Here is a 14,859-nt window from a genome sequence, read left to right as displayed (position 1 = left end):
GGACATGTCTCCCAAATGCCAATATTGCAAACAACCATGGTAAGCTATTTACCTTGTTTCCCTGAATTTTTCTCATTCGTTGCCTACAGTGATAATTCTAATTATAATCTTCATCAAAGGTGCCATCTACAACTGGCATGGAATTAATACCAGAGAAACTAGCCAAAACCACCAGGCACGTGCAAATGCTAGGATACTGGATGGGACTGTTGTTAGATTTCTGATTTCCTTTTAGTCCTTTCTTTCCTGAAAGACACACTCTGATTCTCATACTGTGTAGGTCTTAAACCAGAATCTCATTTGTAAGGCCCAGAGCCCATTAACCATTTAATTTTTCCCAAGATTGATCTATAAAGGTCTAACATATTTCTCTCCTAAAAATTCTGAACAGAAGTCTCCCCTGGGAACAAACACTGCTGTATTATTCTTTCCTTCAAAGTAATATATTGCAAGTCATAGGTCTGCAAATATTATTTTTCAGTAAGCCTCTCAAGGTATAATGATACCAATTTATACAGGATGATAGTTTTGAATTACCAATTGTGGGCTGCAGGATAGCTTATAAATGAAATGCTTTATTTCCAAACTCCTCACATGCTTCCTCCAATAAAACAAATACAGAAAACAAGCCATTTTCAAGAGGACTTTGTTATTTAACTGGAAACAACAAGAGAGAGCTTACCAAAAATGAGGATTTCTTGACCAGTCTTTCATAATCCTAAAGCAGAGAATTTAGGAACATGAAAATCTGGCTCCTTCCTCCTATACGGGTTGTTCATTCAATTTATTCAGTCCACCAAGTGTTAAGTCACTTTTAAGAGTTGGTCCCCATGATGGGTTTCACAGAAGGGTTTCAAACGTACGGGCAAAATTCCAGTTCTTACCTGAGAGAGGTGAAATCACACAGAATATACTTGCATATGTTCTGGCTTCTACATCCCGGTTTAAACAGATCCGGCCTGAACCCTGTGCCCCCCACTAGCTCACCGGATTCCTGCCTCCCAGTCAGAGGTGATAAGGGATCCTGGTACCAGGCGGCCAAGAACAAATGAGGAAATTGTGTGTAAATCACTTCAGTCCACCCCTCCCCCCAGGAAGAGGTCAGTGCACCTTAGCTCTGAGTTCCAGAAAGCCTTGTGATTCCAATTAACTTCATTTTGCCTTCTCCTCCACGAGGGAAGCAGACTCAGACAAAACCCTGGAGCAAAATGCTGCAAAGTAAACTACATTCATTCTTGGAAGCATCAGGCCAATTAAAGAAAAATAGACCCTTGTCTTAAGCAGCCACCTACCAGGAATAATTGAGAATTTCCACCTACTCACTGTAACTCTAGGGAAAACACAGAAGCCCTAAATATTTCCCCTGAAACTCTTTTAGGGAGCACGTAATCTCCCCAGAACCATTTCTTGAGAGATTCTGCTGTCACTGGCGCTAGAAAGGCAATTGTTTGCTAGCTTTTGTGGGCTTAGAGGCCCAGCCACCACCCCCTACCTCAGGCCATATCTGTCACTGCACGTAGAGAAGACCTATTGTCCCAGTTACAAGCAATGCCCATTCATGTACGTGAATCTCATGATCATGATCTCTAGAACTTCCATTCTGATCTTCACCATTCATTTGAAGCTTCAAAGATCCAGAGATGTGACATTTGAAAGCAAGCAGTCCATCTATAGTATAAAATCAATTTCAAGAGCTTACTCATAGAAGAAAAAAAATAGTATATGACCAAAAAACAAAATCCCCAAATTTGTATTATTTATCTGCCTGCCATAAGCTGGTTGGAATATAAAAGTGATGTGCTGGGATTGCTGGTGGGACTGTGTAATGGTTCAGCCGTTCTGGAGGACAATCTGGCAGTTCCTCAGAAAACTACCTATCGAGTTACCCTTAGATCCAACAATTCACTTCTTGGTATATACCCAGAAGATCTGAAAGTAGTGACATGAACAGATATTTGCACACCAATGTTCATAGCAGCATTATTCACAATTGCCAAGAGATGGAAACAATCCAAACGTCCTTCAACAGACGAGTGGATAAACAAAATGTGGTATATACAGACGATGGAATACTACACGGCAGTAAGAAAGAATGAGGTTGTGAAACCCATGACAACATGGATGAACCTTGAAGATATAATGCTGAGTGAAAAAAGCCAGGCACAAAAAGAGAGATATTGTATGTTACCACCAATGTGAACTCTGTGAAAAATGTAAAATAAATGTTTTATATTGTAGAATGTAGGGGACCTAACCAGTGAAGGGGGAACAATAATAAGAACAAATAAGTTATGGAGGGTAATCTTAATGTTATGGTAACACTCCGGAACAACTATGGTTTGTTAATTTTTGGGGGGTATGGTAGGAACATGTGGGAAGCAATGTAGTTATTTTAGATTATTTGTTTTTCTTATTCCTTTGTTTGGATATGGTTTATTAATTTTCTTGAGGTATGGTAGGAACATGTTGGAAGCAAAGTAGTTATTTTGGGTTATTTGTTTTTCTTAATCCTGTGCTTTGTTTTGTTTAAAATGTGTGTTTGTTTTTTAAATTTTTCAATAAATAAAGTTAAAAAATTTTAAAAAAAGTGATGTGCTGGGTTTTAGGATTGTGTTTGTTTGGTGTTGTTTATCATGGCTTTTCATTTGTTATTTGGTTTGGAGATAGTTTTACAGAGACACAAGCAGAATATTGTAATGGTTAAGAAGATGGGGTGTTTTGCCTCACTAGACTTGGATCTACTACAGCTCTTGCACGTGATGCAGTCCAGAGCTCAATTTAGACAAATGCCACGTGGACAGCGAGATCTAAAGAAGGCATTGGGGCAGCTCTCTTGCAGGGTGGTTTCAGCAATGAAGGACCTGGAAGCAAGAGGGGAACCTCCCCACGCATTTCCATGTCCTGAGTGAAGAGAGAAGGGGTGGCCTCCATCTCCAGAGATGGCCGCGTAAGACAACAGTGGCTCAAACTTTGTCATGAACAATTCATGTCACGTGAAAGCACACGCCGACGACAGACGATAGAGGAGCCATGGAAGCCTCCTCTTTGAAACTCTTTAGTTACAGGATAAATTCTTCCCCAACAGCAAGGGGTGAAATGTCACCCATGTGCCCACTGTCACACCTCGTTTGTTTTCTATCCAGTCGGTTCCACCACATCCATTAATTCTGGTCTCATCCTTTTAATTACATTACATACTTCCGCATCTCCTAAGCCAAAAAAAAACTTCACTCTAAACATTTTTTAGAAGATATCCCTAAAAATTTTGCAAGCCTCTATGGAAAAGTAAGCAAAGGCAACAGTAAGGAATCAATTAGACTGATTCATACATTGATTTATGCAATTATTTTCATAATGCTGACTGACCCAAACTAATAATCACAACCTGGTATTTAGAATATAGGTTCTGTAGGGCATTCATTATATATATACATGTATGTGTGTATGTATGTATGTGTGTATATGTATATATGTGTGTGTGTATATATACATATATATATGTGTGTTTATCAAATTTTAATGAGGGTCCTAACCACGTGGGGATTGCATTAAGATGAAGAATGTCACTCAGTAAATATGAGGTGGGGATGAGAACATGCATCTCTCACGAGCACCCATCTGAGGCAGATGGTGGTAATCTGAGGAACACGTTGAGAAGGAAGGTTATGTATGACCAAAGGTTTAATAAATGTTGACATATAGTAAAGGAGATGGTTGGCATTCTACAGACGAGACTGGCTCTGATAAAGAGGTTTGGCTAGAGTTTCAGACAATTTAACATGCAACTATTATACACAGTCAGTAAACACAAGATCATTAGGATTTCCAGTGTCACTAAATGACTCCTTCTTCATTTGCTGTTTGCCCCCACCTTTGCTTACTACCTATCTGAGTTCATATAATTTTCTGGAAATCCATCCTTATTTTGTGTTGTTCCTACTTGTTATGACAATGTTGTGATTTCCTCCATTAAACCCATCTTCGCCCTCATCATAGTTGCAATGTGTGATTTATCCCCTGCACTTACATCTGCTCTCACCATCTGGGATGCGATCATTGCTCTACTCGGCTTTCTTCTTGGATTAATGATAACTTGTTTATCTTATTTTTTTTCAGGGTGTTACTTTTACTGGAAATAATTTGAATAACTCTGGCTAGTTCTCATGCATCTGGAGCAGGCCAGTGTTTTCCTGCATAAATGAGGCAAACAGATGCATGGAAGAAGAGATTCATGGTATCCATTCAATGGAATCGCATATGAGTATCTGGGAGAGAATCCAGAGGCGGAAAGCCTGAGAGGAGGAGGAAGCCACTCAGGGTCTGGGACTGTGGCCCCTGCTGACCTCCTGAGGCTCCAGCTCCCACGGTGGCGGGAAACCATCCCGAAGGGCAGTGTTCAGAGTGAGCAGCTGATCTTCCCACTCTCGATCCAGACAAGCAAATGCATTTCCTGGAGGGGAACTTTCCATCTTGTAGAAACTCAGGGTTGGCTATGCTGGCACAGCACTTTGCCATTTGGAATGGTCCTCCTCTGACGTGATTCTCATTTCCCAGGATTTGCCATGGAGCATGAGGTCACTCATGTCCAAGGGACAGTTTCTACAATAAGAGCTAATTCAGGGACCTGGAAAAAGCCAGCATTTTTCCAGCTATACCCGACTGAAGGGCAACATTAAACTTTCCATTTAAGCTGGTCTTTGAACAGAAAATAGCCAGAGACCATGAGCAACTATTAAGACAACAAATTGCTTCAGAATTCTCCTTATTATAATGTCCCACCAGCCAGCTCATATTCTTTTTATTTTTGGACTATTCACATTATTTTTTTTACATTTTATTTTATTGTGGAAAAACATTTATACCATAAGTTTTCCCATTTTAATCATTTTAATTGTATAATTCAGTGGCATTAAACCCATTCACAATGTTATTTCACTGGCACCATTATCTAGTTCTAGAACTTTTCCATCCCCCTCAATGAGAAACTCTGTACCCGTTAATCAATAAGTTCTCATCCCTCTTCCCCCAGCCTCTGGTGACCTCTCATTTACTGTCTCTATGGATTTGCTTATTCCAGATATTTCATTGAAGTGGACTCATATAATATTTGTCCTTCTGCATCTGATCCTTTCACTTAGCATAAAGTCTTTACACTTCATTCATTTTGTGGCATAGATCAGGCTTCATCTGTTTTTATGGCCAAATAATAGTCCACTGTATGGACAGACCACATTTTGGTTATCCATTCATCAGCTGATGGACTTGAATTGTCTTTTACCCCTACAAAGCTGAGCACATACAAATGAAAATTGCATTCCCTTTGCCAACACCATGCACATTCACCACGGCCTCAAGAACCTTGTTGAGTAGAACTGACACATGGACATATTCACCAACACCCCAGGAAGCCCCTTCTCTTATATTTCTCTTTTAATCAACATGTCCTTCACTCTGACCTTCAGCAGCTTGCCTGCCACGTCTGCTAACTCTGGAAGGTTCCTCCATGGCCCTTAACCCCGAGGCTATCCAGGGGTTCCTCTCGGGAGTCCACAGGGGAGGAGGGTGATGGTTACCCTAACCCTAACCCTCACGGTTTCTGCCATCGGGAGTTCAAGCACGGCTTAGCAGGTCTCCATAGTTCAGTGTCTCACACAGCTGCAATCCGGGCTGGCCAGGGCTGCAGTCTCTTCAGAGCCTTGGGGGGGAAGACGGCCACCCTGGGCCCCTTCAGGCTGTGCTAGAACTCGTCTCCTTGCAGTGACAGGACTGAAGCTCCATTTCCTGGCAGACTGTCTGCTGAGGGGTGCTCTCGGCTCTTAGGGCCCCCACAGTTCCTCACCACATGAATCTCTCCTTAGTCCCCCTCCCCAAAAGGCAGCTGAGGTGTCCTAACCCAGAAATGAAGGAAGGCTGTCTCTGACTTTCACCTGATTCAATGGCCCCACCCAGGATGATCTCAGTTTTCGTTAACTAAACAACTTCACCTGATTCGGGACCTTATTACACTGCAAAATCCCCCTGTGTTGCTCTGTTCTGTGGGCTGGAGGCAACTCCAGGTCCCACCCACTCTCAAGGGGAACTAGCTGGGCTGTGGCCACCCTGGGGTCCGTGTGTTGCAGCTGCTCCCAGGAGACAGTGGGAGGAAGTGGGGAGGGAAGAGGACGGAGGGGCAGAGCCAGGAAAAGGAGCAAGGTTGGGCAAGGCGCCACCAAAAGCAGGCTGGAGCCTGCCCCTGTCGGTGAAGCCTTGGCCGTGCCCCAGCCCGAGCCCGAGAACAGGGTTTTCTCCCCCTGCGCCTGTGAGCCACTGGTTACAGGAAAAGGAGATGCCAACTCGAAGACACGTCCAGCCTACTGTGTGCACGGGCACAACGTCTCCAGAGACGTCCTCAAGTAGTGCCCCAGGCACCTGCCGCCAAAGGTGCAAACACAAGGAAGCCAAGATGGGGCTCCCCCAAGATGGTGACTACAACCCAGAAATGGTGAAAACCACGGCAAGGCAGGGCACTGACATCGTCTTCTATAGAAGGTGAGGCTGAATCAGTCTTATTTCTCTTCTGGAAATAACATACATTTTCCCTAGTTCTAAAATCTAATGTATGAAAAGGAAAAGCAGACTCCGTGTCTAGTTAGGGACGTGGGTATCAATTGTGTTTACGGTCAGGTCCTTCTACGGCATCTATGGCAGCTGTCAGTTTTCGCCTCTGTGTTGCCGTCTGCCAAATATTTTCTTTCAAAGGATTCATTTCACTTTTTATCAGCATTAAATTAAATAACTGGCTCAGATATAAATTCTGCAGACATGTTGTCTTCATGAGTGAGAGGAGGATTTACCTTTCTGGGCAAGTTCAGCAGCGAGCAATTCCACAGGCTTATATATATCATCCCCCCCCCCCCCCCAAAATATCAGTATTTTCTCAGAAATGGTGAGGACAGCTGCTCAAGAGGATGAGAATCATTCTGAAAAATCGGCAGTGGTTGTATGATTTAGGCTAATTAGTACATATCTATTGTGGTGGAAGAGCATAAGAGCATTTATTTTGTTTTGGCAATAAATGGATTTTAGAGAGAGATGTGGAAATATGATCTACTTTAGTGTGGTCACGTCTCTATTCCTTGGGTTTCCACGAGGTTTCCTTTCCGTGAATCTCACCCTCCACCCTCCTGCCCTCTTGTCTGTGTTCTCTGCCTGGGGCAGCTCAGCCTGGCTTCTCCACGCTTCACTCCGGGAATCTGCTCTTAGCTCTGGGGGAAGCCAGTGGAGGCTAGAAGCTCTGAGCTTCCCAGTGCCAGCTGGGTAAGCTTGGGGGGACCCCAGTGTTTCTCCTCATCTAAGCCCTGACCTGAAATACCACATTCACCAGTAATACAACTAACACTTTGAACTCTTTTGTCCTGACACTGGTTCTTAGTTCAGGTTGGGAAAAGAGAGCTATTCATTTGCTCCCACCCCCATACATGTTTACACTTCTGGCATCTTTTTGTCTATTTACCTGCAATTACATAATTTCCTTGGTTAAGCAATCATTGATTGAATACATTCCATGAGCAAGGCTGCGTCCAGGAATTCATAATCAACCATGATTCAAAAATGCAGGAGCAAGCTAGTGAGTCTTGCAGTTCTTCTAGTTATCTATTTCTCTGTAATAGAGAAAGTATTTATATGTTACTTGAAACCATTTTTGGGGTGAAGGCAGTTGCAAATTTTCATTAGGTTAAAGCCACTTAGCAAAATTGAGAAATCTCCAGAAAACAAATGGCTAAATAAATAAAAATATAGCCATGCAATGGAATGCCACGCGGTCCATAAAAATGATGTAGAAGAGTTTATTGAGACGGGGAAATGATTATGGTTTACTGCTACATGAAAAAAAGGAAAAGATCGGTATGATCTTTTTTTGTAAATATGTTATTTTTTCTCCTAGAAAAAATACACAAATAAAAGATAGATATGCAGATAAGTAGATACATACATAATATAAGCATGTGATAAGTAGGTAAGTTGGTAGATGATAATAGATAGATAAATGGATGGATGGATGGGTGGGTGGATGGGTGGATGGATGGATGGATGGACAGAAAGAGATAGGTCAATGATAGATAATGATGGATGGATAGACAGAAAGATAGATTGGTAGATGATAGATAATGGATGGATGGATGGATGGATAGATAGATGTCGATGATAGGTGAATGAATGGATGGGTAGACAGATACATATGACAGACTAATGGGTGGGTGGAAAGACAGATGATGGGCAGACAGATAGTTGCGTGGTGAATTCTCTGGTAAGGCTTCCTTGAGATGCTCCATTCCACAGGTATTCCAGGAAGGGATGAACTTCCTTTATGAATTACAGCAGAGATGAGCATATGGGGTGATGACCACTGTGAACTCTCCAGATGAAACCAGCAACCCCCTAAACCCACTGGCTTTTAGAATTCCACAGCCACGTGGGTGCCCCATGGGCAGGGAGTGAGGGCAGATGGAAGACTGTGGCTGTCCAGACTACCCACGCATAACTCTGTCTCTCTTTTCACTTTTGTTTCCAAGTAAAAAGGATGTTTTCCAGGTAAAACCACCTGGACTCACCCCCTCTGGTGAATCAGAGAGCTGCGAAGCAGTGTCCAGCTTTCACCAGAACTGGGGGTAAAGTCTGAGGGCTTTCCAGCATCTGCCAGCAGGAAATACACCTGCAGGAAAGCAGGAGAAAGGAAAGCATGGCTTGAGAAGAAGGAGGTAGAGAGGTAGCCATGGCAGAGCACATCCCAGGGCCCCGGCAAGTCACCCAGGTGCCTCTCGGACTAGGTTGCCTTCCAGCCCCGATATCCAAGAGAAAAACCTTCAGATCCAGGAGCCAAGTCATCCACAACCCTGCTGCGAAGACTGCACCTTCCTTTGGTAAAGCCTCAATTACTTATTCTTCTTAAGAAAGTGCAGACTTAAAAAGCCAGCCCTGTTAACGTACTCTGAAGGAAATAATGATACAACAAGAGTAATGCCGATTCCAAGGTTTATGGAGTGAGACGCTTGCTTCACGATTCACTTAGATGACAAATCCCTTGACGAATCACCTCCTTCTTTGTTATCTGGGTGAGATGATGATGAGACCTCCCCTAATTTCCAAATCTCATCCAAACAAGTGAGGGATCAAAGGAGCAAATACTGTTTTCCCTTGCCGGCAGGCTGTTGGTGCACCAGCTCCTGAACTGTATTTTATTTGTTTACCTTCTTTCAATATGTGCATGACATGACTCTAAGCATTCCTTCTAAAATGGCCCATGCAGAAAATTTAGATTATGTTCAAGGAAGATAGGAATGTTTAAATAAAGGATAAAAATATCAATGGGCATGGCTTAATGAGTCATTCACAAGTTCAATGCATTCATACGGTTAGAACAAACTTAATCGTGCATTCACATTGCAATTCTCACCAGTGGGAAACTGCTTGCACCAGCATGCTAATTATCTGTGACCTAGATGCACTGTTTGTAAAGATACGTAGGTTGAGTATCTCACACAGCTCTGCGGTGTGAGCTGCCGGTTCTCTCCGGAAGCTTTACTTACCCTGAAAGCATCTCGAAAATGAGAATGCCCAGCGCCCCCACCAGTCCACAGCTCTCCGGTGGCCCTTGCTTTGGATCACTTCGGGGGCGAGATATTCCGGAGTCCCACAGAGCGTCCACGTCCTGGGCAGATGACAAAGACACAAGTCAACAAAACTCAGCTGTCATCTGCAAATATGACCATCTTAGAAACTCTGCCTCTCATGGTCACTGAGTTGATCAAGAGGGCGCCATATTGTTTTCCTGTGGATATGCTTTACTTGTACAAAATACCAAATCTCAGCTGATTTTTTTCCTTATAAAAATTCAGTAACCAAAATAGCATACATAATTGCCTTAATTACATATAATTATATGGTCTTACAGTTATTACTTAATTATATAGTCTTAGTTACTGTTATTACTCAAGCAAAAAACCCACAAAACCTATAGTACCCAGCTTTATATAAAAATAACCTAAAAGAACGATTCAAGAATGAAATGATCAATCATCATGTCTTGATGCTTCCCCCTTAGGAATCCACAAGTTTGCTTAATTTGCATAAACAAGCAAATCCCGACACACCGGGGGAAATGTAAAGATTACACTTTTTCTTTTCATCTGCTCTTTGAATGGTTTGAAGTGCTTCAACATCTTAGTAGCAATATTCTTATTATATCATCATCAGCTTTCAGTAAGTGTTAGCCAGAGACACAGGGAATTTTGGGTTTATACCGGGACAAGTGTTTTGAAAAAGATTGTGTCATACGATGGGTAAGAATGATGAAAATTTAGCATCTATCACCACCTAGAGGACAACCAAAAGTAAGGGAGGATCAGGTACCCAGCACAAAAGTAAGGGGTTGTCTGGAATGCGTTATTGCTACGTGGGGCTTTCCTGTTTGTTCCTTTGTTTCCTGTCTATTTTATTCTTGATTTTTATTGCTTTAGGTAACCCCCACGCTTGCTGCCAAATTTCGAACAGCATGTGAGGTGTTATTCCAGAATTTAAGGCCAAACTCAGAATGCATTTCTTCATGTGCATTAAGTCTATCCATTCACCTGTGTTATTAAAACATGATAGAACATTCCCACAGTACATTCTTTTCTGTTCTTATAGGGAAAAGTACAATAAAAAAGAACTTCTGTCCCCAAATACAGCACACTCCTGAAGACACACTCTTTCTATGTAGAAAGAGCCCTAATGTTTTGTTAAACTTCACAGAAATACTTGGCAAAAATTTCTGCTGAAATCCCCTCATTTTATGCTATAGGCAACATGCAAGATGATTTTCTTATTTTTTCCAGTTTCTGTATCTCAATAATTGAGGATGTTGCTAAGAGAAACTTACCTGTAAAAAGCTAAATGGTCATCAGCTGATGAATAAACAAAACATGGTATACAGATACAATGAAATATGAATATTATGGATCCATAAAAAGTAATGAAGTACTGATATATGTTATGATGATATGAAAACATTCTATGTGAAAGAAGCCAGACGCAAAAGGACAGATATTGCATGATTTCAAAGTATCAAATGCACAGAATAGGCAAATCCATAGAGACAGTAGATTAATGGAAACCTAAACATTGGGGAAGGTGAGAGTGTTAGCTAATCGGTATGGGGTTTCCTTTTGGGGTGAAAATGTCTTGCAAGAGAAAGTGTTGATGGCTATACAACATGGTGAGTGTACTCAATGCCACAGAATTGTATGCTTTAAAATGGTTAATGATTAATTTTATGTTATGTGAATTTTATCATGCACACAAGAGCTAAATAGCCTCTCCCTGGTATACCCCAAATATCATATACTGAGAAATGTACTCAATCCAATACTGCCCCTTTATGGCAAAACATACCAGCAAGTAATAGAGTAATATTCTGCATTAGGATTGACAAATTTCCAAGGTCATCTCTAGTCCTTCCTCTTTTACAAGCCCTATTACTTTGTTTCTTATATCTCAGTGCTCTGTAAAAGTAGCAAGACCTTGCAATCTTGTTATCAACTGTTTCATGTCACCAACCTGTTTGGTTTCCCTGCATACTCAAGCTCATTGGGAAGAAAGAAAAGGAAAAAAACAACAACAAAAAAAAACAACAACAAAAACACTTCTCTAACATAGGAAGACAATGCAGTATTTTAATTTTCAAGTATTTTATGTTATATAAAGGGCTGGAATGAGCACAAAAGGGGCAAAGAAAGTATTAATGGCCAGAAAACAGGCAAGTGTGTTTTCATTTTTGTTTTTTTTTTATCCCTCAACTTTCAGCAAAATATCTCATGATGATTACCTTTTTTATAAAGGTATTATTCAGACTAAGAGATGGTGAAAGTGGGAAGGAAACTTGGAAATCATGTGCCTCAATCTTCGTTTTACATTTGACAAAAATCAAAGGAAATGATGTAATCTGCCTAATTGTTTATTTGAGTGAGTTTGATTATTTTTTTTCTGCTCGTCAGGGTCCCAATTTGGTCCATTCTTTCTTTTATTGCAAAAAACTCTTTACTTATCCTTTTATCACACAACTATTTTCATCCAAACTATATAAGACATAACCTTGCATTTGAGAAATCAATTTCAGGACACCTATAAATCTTTCTAACCATGTTGATACTTTCCCATCTTTCCCTTCTGCTATTGCTACTATAAAAACTAAATTTTCCTCTTCTCTTCCTCTACCCCAAACCTGTAACCAAAGTCTATATGATGTTTACCTTCACAGAAAACATGGTGGATTGAATTGTATGCCCAGGTTTGGACAGGTTCTATGTCTTGCTTTGCATTCTGGTGGGTGTGGACCTCTTGTAAATAGGAAATCTTGGAAGAGGTTACCTCAGTTAAGGTGTGGCCCCACCAATCAAGTTAGGCTTTACCCTGGATTACTGGGGTCCTTTACCAGCAGAATGAAAATCAGACAGAGAGAAAGAAGCCACAGAAGAAGATGGAAGTCAATATACCCTGGAGGAGAAAGGAGAAGATTCCACCCATGTGCCTTGCCACGAGTTTTAGTGTTGTTCGCTTCTCAAGAAAATACCATGAAATGGGTGGGGTGAAACAGTGGGAATTTATTTGCTCACCATTTTGAGGCTAAGATAGAAGTCCAAATCAAGGTGTCGTCAGCTTGCTGACACCTAAATTTGGACTTTCTTTTAGCCTCAAACCGTGAGTGAATAAATTCTCATTGTTTAAACCAATCCACCGTATGGCATTTGTTTTAGTAGCCAGGAAATGAAGATGCCACCCTCCACCAAACATTTTTCTGCAGTGCTTATCGTTACTTTATATATTATATGATTGATATAGTTAATATGACTGATATGACAGCACATTCACTGCCTGTTTTCTCAACTAGAATGTAGGCTCATGATGACAGGAACTTTTGTGTCATGTTTGTTATTACAATCCAATACTTGCTTCATAACAGGTGTTGCATAGACATTTGTTGAGGGAATGATGGAAAGAAAGAGTAGGTAAGGTATACTGAGGAACACAGCAGTGATTTCTGGGGCAGTTAAAATTTAAAAAAGGGGGGCAACTAATTGTTACTGAATAACTTCAAGGAGGGTAGTTTTAGGGGTGTGGATGGAAGTTACAGCTTGGGGAACCAAGGAGGAAAAGGGGAGAGGTCAACTTTTGACATGTTATGTGTGAAGAGATGCAACTAACAGGGAATAACTTAGAGGCTGTTGGAAATATAAGAGCAAATGAAGTCACAGAGGATGACTGAGTTTTAGGAATCTTCTACCGATATAGTTAAAAAGCCAAGAGAGCATATGGGCATCCTCAGAAATTCATCCACTAAGGGAGAAGTGAGTAGAGGGACTGAGCTTGGGAAACTGTTGAGAAGGGCAGGTTGGCAAACTTTTTCTAGGGCTAGAGAGTCAATTTTTTAGGCTTTTTCGTCCATATGGTTTCTGTCACAACTACTCACTGTAGCATGAAGACAGTCTTAGAAAATTCACAAACAAAGGATGTAGCTGCATTCCAATAAAACTCTATGTACAAACACAGGCAGTCGGCCAGTTCTGTTGAGCTGATCTGCAGCAAGAAGAAGAAGGGTCAAAGTGTGGAGACAGAGTAGAGAAGAAAGTGGGGTGTACCCCCATGGAGGGGGGAGTATATGGGGGGGAGGCACAAAGTCAAATCAACGTCACATGTTGACCACTGAGGCTGGAGGGGAGCTGGGGATCGGTATCTCTGGAGAGAGAGCTTTGTCTGAGCAGTACCAAGTTCTCCCACCTGGTGGGGTAACCTCTTTGGGTTCTGCAATTAGCAATTTTAGAACTCAAGCCCAGCTCCTAGACGGCACCTTCCTTTCTTGTCAGGTCAGTGCACTTATGTTTGGGGCTTGTCAATGGACAGGCAGAAAGGAGCAGAAAAAATGTAGTAATTTGTAAAAGACCCTGCATTCACTCCAGCCCAAAGGTGGAACTATCCCAACGTCCATCAACTAACCATCAGATAAACAAAATGTGGTCTGTACTTCCATCGGAATATTATTCAGCCATAAAAAGGAATGGAGTATGATACACGCTACAACATTATGGTAGATGAAAGAAGCAGGACACTAAAGGACAAACAGTATACGATTCAACTTATTTATATCTGGAATAAGAAAATTCATAGAGACAGAAAGTAGACTAGAGGTTACCAAGGCTGAATGGGGTGAGGACTGAGGCATTAATTGGTTAATAGATGAAGAGATTCTGTTTGGGGTAATGAAAAAATCTTGGTAATGGATGGTGGTGATGGTAGCACAATGTTGTGATGTAATTAATGTCCATGAATTGCACACCTAAAATGGTTAAAATGGCAAATTTTATGCCACTACGATAAATTTTTTAAAAGAAGGCCCCTCCAAAAATAGAAGCAATAGAAGGAAAAAAAACTATATTTTGCAGGTTTAATGTAAATGAATAAACTGCAACACCACCAGTTCATTACAGTCTACTAATGGATGTATTTTTCCACTCTCTCACTTAATTTGCACAAAATAAAGCACTGACTACACATATTTTATAAGCAGCACATGTTGTCCGAGCCCCTGTCCAGTGGTGTGAAGGTGATTGTGGGTTCAGCTCCCCAGTTCCTTTCTTCCACACACCCACCTAAAGGCACTTCGTAATGCTCTCTTGCTTTCTTTCCCTACAAGAGAAGATGCCCCTGTGTCTTGTCAGACAACAGCATCTTCCGTGTTTATCTATAAGCCCTTGCGATAAGAAACAGACTGACTGACATTCAACTTTAAAATGCTGTTCAAAGAGCAGGGTCACTTTAAATTGGTTCAAACAGGGAACTTGCAGTTCA

General features: G+C 41.3%; 1 protein-coding gene across 1 annotated transcript in view; it reads right to left on the bottom strand.

The window, feature by feature from the left end:
- LOC119522565 (putative serine/threonine-protein kinase PRKY) overlaps positions 1–14,859 on the bottom strand; it is a 114,952-nt gene that overhangs the window by 29,271 nt on the left and 70,822 nt on the right. Inside the window, exon 4 of the mRNA XM_037820976.1 lies at positions 9,567–9,688. Coding sequence (XP_037676904.1) covers positions 9,567–9,688 — 122 coding nt within the window. The remainder of the gene's footprint in view (positions 1–9,566; positions 9,689–14,859) is intronic.

This window comes from Choloepus didactylus, chromosome X (genome assembly GCF_015220235.1).
Source record: "Choloepus didactylus isolate mChoDid1 chromosome X, mChoDid1.pri, whole genome shotgun sequence".
Classification (NCBI taxonomy): Eukaryota; Metazoa; Chordata; class Mammalia; order Pilosa; family Megalonychidae; genus Choloepus; species Choloepus didactylus.
This window is presented reverse-complemented; position numbering and strand designations above follow the sequence as displayed.